The sequence below is a fragment of the Necator americanus genome, chromosome I (genome assembly GCF_031761385.1).
Source record: "Necator americanus strain Aroian chromosome I, whole genome shotgun sequence".
Lineage (NCBI taxonomy): Eukaryota > Metazoa > Nematoda > Chromadorea > Rhabditida > Ancylostomatidae > Necator > Necator americanus.
In genome coordinates this window covers 26602509-26617135 of record NC_087371.1, presented here as the reverse complement: position 1 = coordinate 26617135, position 14627 = coordinate 26602509, and the positions used below count along the sequence as shown (strand labels likewise).

The window sequence follows — 14627 nt, the reverse complement described above, 5'->3', positions numbered from 1 at the left end:
TCAGGAGTATGAGCACGATAACTTTCAACCCCTCTTAAGTAGCCAAAAAAAACCGCGAGGAAAACGTCTTTGTCGCGTCGTCATCACCTGACAGCAATGCCGTTTTTCTCTATATTTATAAGGAACTCAGCTTAGTCGCACTTAATCGTGAGTTACACCTCTAACCCTATCGTTTCTTAGAGAAATTCCATCGCCCTCAATTTCTTGCTGGCTTTAATTGCTGGTTAATTATTGAACTACTTGCGCGGTCAGTCTTCGAACTCATGTTGAGCTTTTGCTGTTTCCTTTAGTGATCCATTATCTCCTTCACATGAACATAATGTGTTTACATTATTTTGCAAGCGATAGAGTACGGAGTTCTATAAGTGAGCCTAATATTCATTTTTTAAACATTCCAGTCGGGTAATAAGTACTCGTGATTTTTTTTCACTTGGAGTAGTATTTATCTTTATGCTTATGCTTACTGGTGTTGCTTTTTTTGTGCTCATCTACAGTAGTACTTGTATATTCACGATCCCCATATCCGTGATACCCTTTGTCTCCACTTTCGTAGTTGTTTTGTTAATAGCAAATACTCGAATATGATGTTTTGACATTTTCATACTCTAAGTCATCTGTCGAATTAATGCTTTGGATGTCTGTGTGTTATTATTAACATAAAGTCATAAAAGTTTCTTATCAAAGTTTTTTTTTGTATTTATGTGATTCTGGTTATTGCCATTGTATGTCGAAGAGGTTCGTGAATAACAGGTTTAGCAGGTTAAAGGCACCACTCCACGAATCTGAGGTGGTACGGATTTCAGGTGGAGTACTCGTATACGGGATGGAAGACTACGGAGAGGGGGGTGATTCCGTCCTTTTCTTCCTAATTGCCGTAAAAAACAGCCCGGAAGATGCGGCGCCGCACAAGGCTGGCGCGCTCCAGTCGAACTCCCTGTAGAAAATAGTGCGCCAGAACGCATGAAGCCTTATCTTCCGGGCAGTTTTTTATGGCAATTATGAAGAAATGGACGGAATCACTCCCCTCTCCATAGTCTCCCATCCCGTATACGAATACTCCACCTGAAATCTGCACCACCTCAGATTCGTGAGGTGATGCCTTTAAGGGGCGTCTATATATTAGAAATAATCTCGTGTTCTCTTACTGACTTTTTGAACTTAATAGTAGGGTAGCGCGCATGACTTTCGTTTTGGTAACGTACGAACTGCATAACTAGTACAGCTGACAGGTGTAGAAAGATTCTTATAGAGTGCAAAAAGGTACTATCTGCACCGCATTATCTATTGCGGATATCCTGTTGCGAAGAAGACAGGATGTTGCGCGGTAACTGTGGGAATCGACTATAGTAACGTGAAGGGATGTTGCCTGTCAACGTTGTCTAGATGTAACTTTAGACGCCTATAAGAGAGGACGTGAACGCTGGATCATAAGTGTCCACGCACATACGAAAACCGTTGAAGACGATAATAAGAAAACTTTCTACGATGAAATCAGCATATTGACGTTCAAAACACCGAACCAGCAGACGGTCACTGTCAGAGCTGATGCAGATGCAAGAATGGATCTCAGATGGCATTGCAATTGGTTGCAAAACATCATAACTCCGCGAAATGTCAGACAGCGGTATCCAGGTTATGTGAACAGATGAATCTCTTTGTTAATCCTACGTGCAAAAAGAATTGTCGACGCTATCAGCATACGGGACAAAGGTTAACCACTTTAACACTTGAAGCTTTGTTACCAAATTCTTCACATGTCACTAGCAGCAGCAGCCGTTCGAGTTCTGCTGCAACCTAACCGCCTTATAGTCGCAATAGATTAGATAGCTTACCTTTTTCTTTGGCCCAGGTGAAATTATGGATATTTGCCTAATTTGAGAACCTAGGATTCATATTTTAAAAGTGAAGCGGGGACCTGTCCTGGAGACGATTACATATTTGATCACTTGTAATTCTCACAGTGAGCGACGTTGTTGTTGAATGAACTCGTTTTTTTTCTCGTAATGTAATGCAATCGATGTAACGTTTGTTTTGTTTTAGATTATGGACCAATACTGGAAGGGAGCTTGAGCTTCTCTAACAATGGGTGTGTTGTTAACATTAGCTTGTTATCTGATCACTTTCTCGCCGTCCGCAGCGCTGTTCTGCCGCTTTGTGGCAAAGGATCCATTGCGGATTATTCTTTTCGTTCTAGGGTGCGAATCCACGTTTTCATAATTTGTTAACAAATGCGTCTAAAAGTGCAATTTTTTAGGGCATTCTTTTGGTTGGCATCGCTTTTGCTGTCTTCCTTCATATGGTTAGCGATATCTGCGGTTTGGGATGCACTACCTCTTGCTGTTGCTTGCTCTATTGTGTTGCAAGACGGGGCTCGTGTTTTCTACTTCTGGCTTCTCAAAAAAGCGCAACGGTACTTACTCTTTGATTGCATATGATATGGTAATACTGTGATAATTTGACATATTATTATACAACGACAAAGCTGATAAAAAGACAAAGACATACACTCGCATAACCTTCGTCCAGAATTGTGCGAACTCAATTTATTTATGTATTCTGTAGATCAAAGGCACTTTCGCTGCCTCATCAAAACAAATTCGAAACAAAGAATGACAAAATCATTTGCTCTGCAGTGGATTTGAAACCTTTACTTTTTCACGTGATTAAGCAAAATGGTCAAAACCACTTGGGCATACAGTCAAAGATTGTTTATGAGTAAGAAACTCGTAAGGCGTAAAACTATGTGCACGTACCTTGCGTAAAACTTGGTAACTGCTTTCAGAGGGGCAATAAAAGATCCTTCCATACCGAAGATGTGGTCAAAATCGCTGCCACGCCAATTCGCCTCGCGGGTACTTTAAGATGAGGTAGAGCTCCGCAATGAAAATCAGACACATTACAGATGCGGTGATAGTCAGAACCATCGTAATAAATGACTGCTTAGAAAACAACGGGGGACTTTGCGTTGTATTCTTACGCACTACGATACTTTTGTTTTTTACCTTTCGTTAAAATCTTGATGAAATAGTGCATTGATTTCGCATCAGTTTGTAATTCCATGGTGGGAGGAAACTTGTGCCCACTTGTGTTCACTATCCTTGAAGTTGTAAAATTGACAAACCTATTTATTGATTGGCCAAGCGTTTCAGAAGGGCAGGATTTCTCTGCTCTCTGAAAAGATTGTCTCCAATAGTACGTCGAGGGTTGCTTGCACCGCTGAAACTCTTCAAGTGTCGTCTGTGGGCAAGTAATGGCAAACTATGTTTCTTTGCTGCTTGTGTCGCGCTCATTCGACTAAAAGTCTCTGGCATATCAGTCCATTTGGGATGCGCCAACGCTTTTTACTGCAATTCGTAATCGTTGAGATTTTGGAACGTGTGCCGGCCTATACAATGACTTGCGAGGGCCAGCCGACTTGTCATCCCAGTATTTTCATCCTCCCGAACAAGTCTGATACTAATTTATCGACCCTGGAGAGATGAAAAGCTTGGTTGGCTCCAGAGCGGTTTCGAACCATCGACAGGGCTGAAACAGCGGACGTCTAACGAACTGCGCTACAGTCACCCTGATGGGACTGATCAAGAGGATATCCGTTTTGAACATAGAATTTTAAGTCGTTTTTAAAATTTGTTTTTTTTTTTTTTGGTTTTTTTGGAAACAACCAATATCCGTTTTGAACATAGAATTTTAAGTCGTTTTTTTCTGCATTTAGTTGGTGAGAATTTCGGAACTGAGCAGTCGAAGATAGGTAGAATGTTTGGAAAAAAAAATCCAACTTTATCGGATGAATTGAAGTTCATTTCTGCTGCGATTTTCTGAGGAAAGCCAAATGCGAGAGTAAAGTAAGAAATTAGTTTTTAAAAAAAGTTCCAAAAAGTTTGAAAAGGAGCGAGCTTTGATTTTTGATTCCAAGAAAGGCATTGATAACTTATCGCTCCTTACTTCTACTTGTTCGTACTTATACTTTATCCTTTTTCAGTGGCTTAAACAGGATCACTCGTCAAGGCGCAGCTTCAATTGCACCTGGAGTTTCCGATTTACATAATGCTCGACATATGCTTGCGGTGGTAATTTGCTTTCCTTCTTTTTAAACTTATAACATAGGTTTTTTTTTATTTCTTAGTTTTGATCTAAAAAACCATACGAAGTAAATTATATCTGAGAGTGTATTCATCCCTAAAGGCAGCAGACCACGAATCTGACGTGGTGAGGGAACCTGCGGGAAAAGCTAGCGGTGGGGTTTTAGATTGCGGGATTCGGGTGTTTCCGCTCATTTTATGTATGTACATGTTTCGGTCCCCTCAGTAGCCTATTCTTTGGTTTTACTTGGGTAGAAGACCTCAGTTTTTGACCGCTCGCTCGTAGACACAGCGCGTACACAAGAGTGGCGCATTGCAGTTGAATTCATAGTGAAAAACGGCATCTTCAATGTCGTTTTTTACGACGATTAGGGAGAGATGAGCGGAACCACCCCGGATCTCGCAATATATAACCTAATCTAGCTTTTCCCGCGGGTTCCCTCACCGCGTCGGTATCGTGTTTTGCTGCCTTTAGGTAATTCTTTTGAAAGACCCTGAAGGACATGTCCTTCCATTTTTGCTAACAATCGTTGAAGCTTTTTTCCTGTCAATTCTTTAAAGATCATCCAGTTAGTGGGATATTCATTTAGTAATCCGTTAGCATTCTTCCAGGTTTGTGGCCTTGGAATGGGTGTTATGGCTGCCCTCCTTTTGACTATGAATGTTTTCGCCGAATTCGCTGGCCCTGGTACAATTGGCCTTCCTCGCTCGCTGAAGGTTCCAGTCATTTTTACGATTTCAATCACGTGCTCGAGTGGAAATGGCATCGGCATTGAGTTTCTAGTGATACTTGTTTTCCTTATAACGAAACAGTCTTGTTCAAGGAAGGCCGCCGTGATATACACTTGACTGGAACATACCTTCCTCTATACTACGCATTATCTGGGTGCTTCACCAGTGTGTTCAGTGTCACTTGGACAATCATGGTGAGAGATTGAACATAAAATTTGAGCTGGGTGCTGAAATTCATGACCTCATGTCTTTAAAAACCGAACTCTAACTTTGGTTTAATTCGGTAATCAAAATACTGCCGTTAGCCACCTATGGGGCGCGTGTAGCGCAGTCGGTAATAGGTCCCACTGTGACTGCACGATCGATTTGAGACCGCGCTAGTGAATCCCTTCGGGGTCGCTTTTTGATCCCTTCGGGGTCGGTAAATTGGTACCAGACTTGTCTAGGAGGGTAAAAACGCTGATATGATAGATCGGCTGCTTCACGGGGGTCATTCTATAGGCGGGCTTCGGACAGGGTGTATCCGCGAAAATCGGCTGACCGCTGCTGAACTGCCCCCAGCACCGTGCACCTCCGCGTAATTACGGCTGCCGCTCCAGCAGCTACCATCCACGTCTTGGATCACCTAGTCTCGAACAAACGTGCGATGTTGCGATAGGGCGGTGGAAACTGCGAATTTGGAAGGCGGGGCAATGAAAAACGAGTTTACGCGACAACTTCTGATATACGAATATGGTAAACTGGGCCCATATTATCGGAAATAAGGAGAAAAAGTAAATCCTTCCAGCTAATTAAAAGATATGTCATCAGAAGCATACCTAATCTAACGTCAATCGTCTAGGTAGAGGCAAGACGATCTACCTTTTCAATTTTCGCCTCTATCATTTTTCTTAGTGACGTTTACTTGGAAAGCGAAAAAGATGAAGAAGTATGGTAAGACACCGAACAGTGGGACATTTTTCAAAGCATCCTTTGTATTTTCAGAGATGTGTGGGTGGTTTCCATCTCACAATCCAGAACAAATAATAACAAATGATAATAAACACTTCCGCTCACATTTCTAAACGCTATTTCATCCATGTGAACTTCTCAAACAACTCTACTTAATCTATGGTTTCCAACAACTTTTATCGCAAGGACTTTCCTTTTTTGTTCGTTCCAAAAACCGCATCGTAAGAGCGGCACAAGCGGAGGAATGAGCGGGGACGACGGTGTGGACAGCGAGATGTAGCACAAGAAAAGCGACAACTACTTACCATAACGGTTGTCACGCTGTCAGGAGTCGCGCGGTGCAATTATCGACGCTCATTATCCTCCTCCATACGTGGCGGCACATCATACAGCACTCTTGGCCGTTCCCTTGTATTTCAGACACGCGCACATAAATCCTTGATGACTGCTATGAACGTAGTCAAGCTGAATGTAGTCAATCGTGTTGGCGCATTCCAAGAGGATTGACACGCCAGAAATTTTGTCGTTTAACCTTTAATCACCATATTTGTGCGGCTAATTCTATTGCATCTCATAAATCTCACCCTAAAATGTTGATGCCACTACTTTTGTTTTGTGCTCCTCGTTTCCGTAAATACTTTTTCGAGTTTGAGATTGGTTGGCATCAATTTATTTGTGTTCGTATTTACAGTTTTGGGACTCGTGTCACAAAGTGAAAAAAGGAGTGTTTTGGGCTCTACCTGCGATCGTGGCGACTTCTACTCACGCGGCTGCAAGTGCACTTGTACGATTTTTTATATTCTTTGCTTTTGCTACTTTTTCAGAATTACTGGGTTGAGGAATAAGTCTCGTTTTAATTTTTTTCAATTTTTCTTAGATCGTGGAAACCATACGAGCATGAGCGAAGCCACGCTCAGTTTCATTTAATCGTCTTGGAAAAGGGCGTGGGAAAGGTCTTAGTTCCCTCAAGATTTGATAGAAAGCGCAATCCTCGCACACACCTCGGATTCAGGATTGAACAATCGAAAGTCATTGAGGTCTTTTCAGCAGCCTATTGAAGTAAAACCAAAGAACAGTCTGCTAGGGGAACCAGAGCGTTTGCAAAGGTGGTCCGTTCTAACGTAACGTAGGATCTAACACCGCACCCCATGCTGTTTTTTTTAGGACGATTGGGAGAAATAGAGCGTGACCATGCTCACAGTGTAATCCACAATCCCAACTATATATTGTCCACGAAAGATAGGAACGTCGATAACTTCATGATATGCTGCTAATTTAAATTTGAATTGAAATCCAATCTTTTTTTTAAGAAATACTTAAGTCAGTATACTATCAACTGACTTAAGTACACAACACTCCCAATTGTTGATCTTTCTTCGTTCAAACGTCTTCCAACTATCATTCAGTGAATTTTTCGGTGCACAATATTGAGTTTACAAGCTACCTCAGCTTCTTTGACCCCACGATCGGATTCAAGAAACAGGCGTCAGAAATACTCCGTTTTGTCCAGTTGATGCTCCATTTTAATGATATGAAAAAACGTCAGTGAAACTAAGGGAAGTCAGAGTCCTTCTTTCTTGCTAAATGCTGATGCGTAAGTGCTTTGGGTCAAAACGACCTGAAGCTTAGTGCTCATGCATACATAAGTGCCTTCGTTTGAAATGGCGGTGTGCAGTTACATAGCTGCTGCAGTAAAGTTGGAACCCTCGTTAACTTCACTTATCGTTGTAGTTCGAGTGAAGTTAGCGATGACCTCACTTCAATTCCGATCCACCGCTAGCTATAAAAAGAGATATTTTCCATTAAAAAATACGTGGCACTTTGCCAATACTTTTTATTTCAGTGCACATTTTTAAGTTTGAAAGGTAAACTTACGAATTACTTCTCAACCGAATACTTTCATTACTATTCATTCAATCAGTAGAAGCGATTGACGGAAATTTTGTCGTATGTTGTATGTTTGTTTTCCCTACGAGACCAAATAACAGTGCCGAATTGTGACGCTCACCTTTTGTAGTACACTAATAAATACTATAGTGTTTATAGTTTCATATTTTCCTAACATGAAATGTCTTTCGATGACCATTTAATTAGGACTACTAAAAGTGACGTTTTGCCTTTTTGCAAGGTCCTTTTGCAGTTTTGTGCGCGTGCAAGTATGAACATTTGAACGCTTTGAACAAAAAAATTTGAAAAGTGTTAATTGTAGTTTGAAGTCTGTTTCGTTCAATTTCTTTACTTTTAGAGTTGGTATAATTCGGCTGGATATCAACCGATCGTACTTACCGCCCAATTTTGCATACTCATATGTTGTATACTGTATTCGAACAGCATAACTGGCGCATCCCCGCGCACGCTTCTCAACGGTAGGTTCTTCAATTTTTTTTTCTTTCCTGCGGCTAAGTTTCCTTTGCTAAATACTCACGAGTTACGTTGACGATTCGGCTCAGTCACCAATATGACCGCAACGCGACACCACTACTTCTTCCTGCCCGGATTTTGATATATTTTCAGGAGTCATCTCTGCGTTGGTGGACTGGCTCACATTAAAATGGCTTCGTAGTAAGCTGTTTAAGAAGAATGAAGCCCCATTTTCGGCAGTTGAGGAAATGGAGGCAGAGGAAAGAAGGGAACCATACACATAGTATTCAGTTGTCACATGCATTTTTTCTACACAGAAAAATGTAAGGCAAAAGGATAGCCTAATTATGAATGTCGTTATTATGTTCATAACATTTGACCCATTTCACTATGTTTTTGGGCAAGAGATCCTGAGGGCCTAGGCTTGTAATTTCTTCTGTTCTGTCGTTCGCCAACTTTTGTTGACTTTTTGGGAAGCTTGTTATTTTTTTCTCTTTATCTTGATCTCAAGTGCTTTCTCAGTATTCGTGGTGAAACAGGAATGTCAAAAATAATCCAGAAGTTACTTCTGGCTGTTCAACTCTCTGACCTGTCAAAAGATTGTAAGGTATTTTGTTCTGCTGTTATTATTTGTATCTTTGTTTTGCGAAAAAAAAAATGTCTCGAAAACTACATGCACTTGGCTACCGTTTTCTTTCTTTGAGGACTATAGTTGTTGAATTGGGAGATTGTATTAAATGTCTAGATGATGGAAAAATAGATTTTGAAATGTTTACACAGAAAGTGCACTTGTCCCACTTCATTTTCATCATCCTGCGGGCGTTCTTAGCTTGGGAGGGTTTTTATTGCACAGTTTTCTGGATATTTGTTTGATGACTCGAACGACGCACGATTTTGAATGGGAAGTGGGTTATTTTCGGCTTCTTCGTTTCTGTTATCAGTGAATGAGAGAAACTGTTTACGGCTACTGGCACTTCCTGAGAACATGCACCGTTAAACAGTCACGTTTGGTGTACAGAATATCCTATCGCACAGCTCCTTCCCAACACCTATTTCTCAACCTTTTTTCGTTTTGAGGGAAGTGTTTGTCGAGGATAGAAGTGTAAGATGGTAATTAAAGCCACGTAACTGAAGCGGAGATGCAAGCACAAACGTCAACATTACAGCCACAGGAGGCAAGGATACAGCTCAGCACCGACGCTGTGCACGGAATAGCATTGGGAGATAAGACCGATGCCAGTGCACAACACTTTGAAGGCATCACCCCACGAATCTCGAGTGGTACGGATTTCCGGTTTTCGTGTACGGGATCGTAGATTACTGAGAGAAGGGTGATTCCGTCCATTTCTTCCTAATTGCCGTAGAAAACGGCCCGGACGATACGGCTTCGAGCGTTCCGGCGCACTTTTCCCCACAAGGAGTTCGATGGGAGAGCGCCAGCCTTGTGCACGCACGCATCTTCCGGGCCGTTTTTTTACGGCAATTAGGAAGAAATGGACGGAATCACACCCCTCTCCACAATATACTATCCCCTGTACAAATACTCCACCTGAAATCCGCACCACCTCAGATTCGTGGTATGCTGCCTTTAAATCATTTGCAACACATCGACCCTCTGGACATGCGACAACTACTGCGACAGAAGTGAAATATGTCGCAACATTTCATGTAGTCATGTAGAAGGTGTTCTTATACAATATGAGGGATGGACAAAAAGATTCTCGCATACTGTTTGGAAGTACAATCGCAACCGAAGGTGTTATGTCGACCTGAGACTCGTTACGTTCTCGCCGGAGGCAGGCACTGGTACGCTGCTTCTCTGACCCGTCGATCAATGTGAGTATCGATATGGCGCCTTCAAGGGGATCCTCAGAGGTTTTTGTTTTTCTCTACGATCAGTCTCTTAGAGGAATGTAACGTCCCGGGCTGACACATTACGTTCGATAACGAGAACCGAAGAAAACCAATATGAGGACGCTGGTGAATTTGAAGGGATACTTAGACAGTTGCGGGATCTAGCGCAGTCGGCAAGAGGTTTCGGTATCTGCACGATCGATCGAAGGTTTGAATCTGCCTTGCTGCTCACCAAATCCTTTATCTCTTCGGAGTCAATAAATTGGTACCAGGTTTGTCTGAGAGGAAAAAAAATCACTTATTTAGCACATCGGATTTTACACGAAGAGATGGTCGAAGATACGTTACAGTACTTCCTACGCAGCTCCTTGTTTTAAAAGCAATAGGACGACCTACAACAAATTTAATAAAATAATCATGAAACGTTGCTGGTGTGTTCTAGTAACTCTTTAGAGGTCTATTAAGGGCAGAATATCACGAAATTGATGTTTGGGTCTCTCTTCGAATGGAGGAAGTAGGGAATAGTACTAGAGTGTGAGGGCGATTACACTCGATTCCGTGTACTAAACCAGAAAACTCGTAAAACACCCTTGTATGATTCCGTTTCCCAAACGATGTTGCTTGTTATTGGCAAGAATGCGAGCAACTCTCATCCAACGTCCAACTAATATAATTCAACTAAGCATCAGAGGCTGACTCATCGGCACAAACGCGAACGCGTTGCGCGCTGCCCGCGTTCTATCGCGTAACAAGTGAAATCGTTAGAGAGACTGAATCACACAAAGCTGTTTCACGCGCGTTTTTCTGGATTGCCAGAGGTGCCAGTGGTCACTCTGATACTCGTGGACTACACCCGTACCTCTATATGCTTGAAGGGTGATCCAAACATCGTCAATTCCATTTGGGGCTTAACAGCAAGCGATGGTGGGTGTGTTCAACTTGGAATGGTAGTAATCTGATTGAAACTGGCTGCTTAGCGAGGGTTCGAATTGCGGCTTGAGTGGGACGTAAACGCCTAAACTAGCCATTTGAAAAATCTATACAGATGGAAATAAAGTTTAAAACAATAATTGGCCACATCACAGAGTTTCATCCGTGACTATATAAAGGTGAAACACGTACGCATCACATCATATCATCGTATCCAGTTTTGCGTTGTAAATCATGGCGCAGTGCCTCATGCTCTGCTTCTCGTTGGAATGGTGAAGTGCTTGATCTTCGCAGGTGTACGGATCTTGTATTTGGGATTTCTAGCAGTATTTGAGGATTAGCTAACGGGTTCGAATAACAGTTATCTCGTTATTGGAAATCCGAGCGAGCCGCCGGCTCTGCTAGCCAGGAATACTAAATTTGGGGAAGAAAGAGTGCTGAAAACACAACAAATACCGAATTAAATGCCAAATCACAAAATAGCCCTTCTATAGGTAATCTTAAAATGCTATAGATTACCTTAGAAAGTGGCAAAGGTTCTTGACGCATATAAAATTATAACCAATGTATGTGAAAAAAAAACATTGGATGTTTTCACCGCCTATACAGCAAAAATAGGCCAATATCAATAACGTTCATAGTTGCGTGAAGTAATTTTTGGCGACATACCCGATATTCGTAATCAAATATCCCCGCAGTTTTTGGCACATTTGGCAAACCCTACGTACTTGGCAGATAAAGGATAAAAGGATAGAGTGTCTGGTGTTAATCAATCTGTTTAGGATGCGCCAACGCGTTCACTTCAATTCAGAATCGTTTGGTGTTTATGAGCGCGTAACAAGCATGTACAATAACTTCCATGAGCTATCCGATGTGTCAAGTCTGTGGTTTTGTCCTCTCAGACAAATGTGATACCAACCTATCGATTTCGAAGGGATGAGAGGCTTGTTTGGCATTAGTGCGGATCCGAACTTCCGATCGTTCACGATCGGAAGCCGAAGCCAACCTCTTACCGATTGCGCTACACTACACGCTTCTCTGCTCCGGATAGCAGGTATGCGCAAGAAAATGTATGATATCTAACGTTGTAGGAAGATATCGTCTATGTGATATGCACATCCGTGATCAACATAGTCGATTACCCACAAGTGTCAACTTCCCTCCAGTTCTATCCTATGGAGAATGAAAAATGATTATCGATCGATGAACGATCACTGCCTAAGGCAATGTTCGCGCGTTGTCTCAGTCGTAATCACCACTCACTACAGCAGTGTTGAAAATGTTGCTCTGTCGTTTGAATCTCTCAAATTCTCAAATTTTATCGCACACTTAAAGGCATCACCAACGAGGTGGTATGGATTTCAGGTGGAGTATTCGTATACGGGATGGGAGACTATGGAGAGGGGGTGATTCCGTCCATTTCTTCCTAATTGCCGTAAAAAACGACCGGGAAGATACGGCTTCAGGCGTTCTGGCGCGCTATTCTTAACAAGGAGTTCGATTGGAGCGCGCCAGCTTTGCGCACGCGCGCATTTTCCGGGCCGTTTTTTATGGCAATTTGGAAGAAATGGACAAAATCACCCCCCTCTCCATAATCTACTATTCCACCTGAAATCCGCACCACCTCAGATTCGTGGTATGCTGCCTTTAAAAATGTCCATACTTAGAAATCCATCCCTACACCTCATAATGGCATTTTGGAACTGAAGAGTGAGGTGACTCGGTCTCAAACACAACAGCTACGTTAATAAAAGTCCCTATGCTGAAGAAATTAGTTAAAGAATCGATGTGTTCCGATTCTCAGCTCATCTCAACCCGACCACTTCAATGCGCACTTTTTAACCTTCCCCCGAGCGGTAATTGGTTTTCTTCATTGTAATTTTGTATGCTATTTCAAAGACCGGAGCTACTACGAAATTCCTACAAAGATCAGGAACGGTCGTCCACGAATGCAAGTCTCGCAGATCCCATCGCACACTGGATCGGGGTCATTCTTACTATAGTGTAAACAGGAAGTGTAGCAAAGTTTTACTAACGTTTTGGACATTTTAGAGATATAGATCTACGAAAAAAAGGAAAATTTACCGCTATCGAAGGAGAAGAGAGGTCGCAAGTAGTTCTGAGCATGGTCGATTTGTGCAGTACGTGGAAACTTCCAGAGCGCATGATTAATGAACGGATAAACGGATAAGGAGTGCGTCCTCCTTAGAAAGTATGTAATTATTAAAGACGCTCAAAGCAAAAACCTTACAGTGTTTGCAAAATCTACATAGGAGCTAAATGGTCCTAAAAATTTGCAGTTATGAAATGGGTACGATTGGGACTACACCCTAATGTGAAGCACACTCTACATCGTTGAAACCACTTTTTTTTCTTAGGTCGGAAGGAAAGGACCGAAAAACTGACAGTAGAGATCTAAGTTGTAACCTTAGCAGTGTTTCCATCGCTGATCTCTTGGGAATTCCACAATCGCGTACGGAGATTGAAGTGGAATTCCCAGAAGTATTTAGTAAGACTCTCCTGCATTAAAGAAACACCCTTAGTAGGCAAGGTGTTTCCGTAATAAAAAGCAGGGGAGTTTTTCACCACATTTAATTTGTAGACGCTTACATTTATACTAATAACATTGTCATTCTCTTCACTCGAGGATAAGTTTGAACTAAAACAGTATGTGAAGAGCGGTAAAACACTGCCCTTGAACACTGCTTCTGATTCATTTCCTACTCATAGTTTTCGCATAAAGAAAGCGTTTCTCCTTTGTTTGCACTTCACATGCACTTTATTTATTTAATTTTATATTTATTTATTTATTTATTTGCTACTTCATATTTATATAAGTGCCATTGCCATTCATATGCGACACAAGAGAAGCGCGTCTACGATAAGCGAAATTGGAAAGAGTTGAAGAGAGTCGGGCACGTGCAGAAAAAAAAACCCCTCAAACCAAGTACATTCTCATAATTTTCTTCTTCATGTAACACTCGTATAAATATGTGTAAGCAGCCGAGACGAGCATCTTTTCCATGCTCGATCGTTTGCGTTACGGCAAAACCTCACAACGTGATGCGGACGGTAGCTGATTCAAAAACTAACCTTTCTTCAAAGCGCTTACTATCGCTATTCTGCGAGGCGCACTCCAGTGATAACCAGACTTTTCTCTTCCCATGTACAATAAATGAGCTTGGACATTCTTTGGGAATGTACACCTTCTATTGATCGACAATCGCAAGGTAGATCGCCTATCGTTTTTGTTTCCGGCTCTAATATCCTAGGGGATGATGACTTGTTCTGGATGAGGCATTTGAGAGGATATATTGCAAATGTTCTTACTTTCCAGGCTCTGACGAAGGCGACAACGCCGAAATGTTAGCCGTAATGAAGTTTGTTAACAGTCTTGGCTGTTGCTTAAATTCGACTATCAACAAGTTGCAATCTCTATGCCAAGATTCAAGGAAAGTCGAACTTTCGCACTTTTGGAAGATCGCCTATCATTTTTCCATTTTCTTTCAAGGAAAAAAAAAACGCAGTGATGCGGAAAATGTGATTTCTTACCGTCAGGGGACCAGTTGAAACAGTTTTTTTTTCCGAAGACGACAGTACAAGAATACAAGCTGTATTTTCAAAAAACACGAAACATCAAGTTAAAACAGCGCTTTTTCTATGCTCAGGAAATCCAACAAGCAATCCAGCGTTACGATAGTATCCTCGGTTAAAAAAAGT

The 14627-nt window shown here is 41.8% G+C and overlaps 1 protein-coding gene across 1 annotated transcript; it reads left to right on the top strand.

The window, feature by feature from the left end:
* Positions 1–2082: 2082 nt before the first annotated feature.
* Positions 2083–8407, top strand: RB195_006942 (uncharacterized protein; the record flags this gene model as incomplete). Its single annotated transcript, XM_013450697.2, has 8 exons — positions 2083–2195; positions 2255–2410; positions 3980–4067; positions 4692–4796; positions 4904–5005; positions 6454–6546; positions 8008–8128; positions 8277–8407. 8 exons carry the CDS (start codon positions 2083–2085, stop codon positions 8405–8407), a joined length of 909 nt encoding a protein of 302 aa, XP_013306151.2.
* Between the last annotated feature and the right edge of the window lie 6220 nt (positions 8408–14627).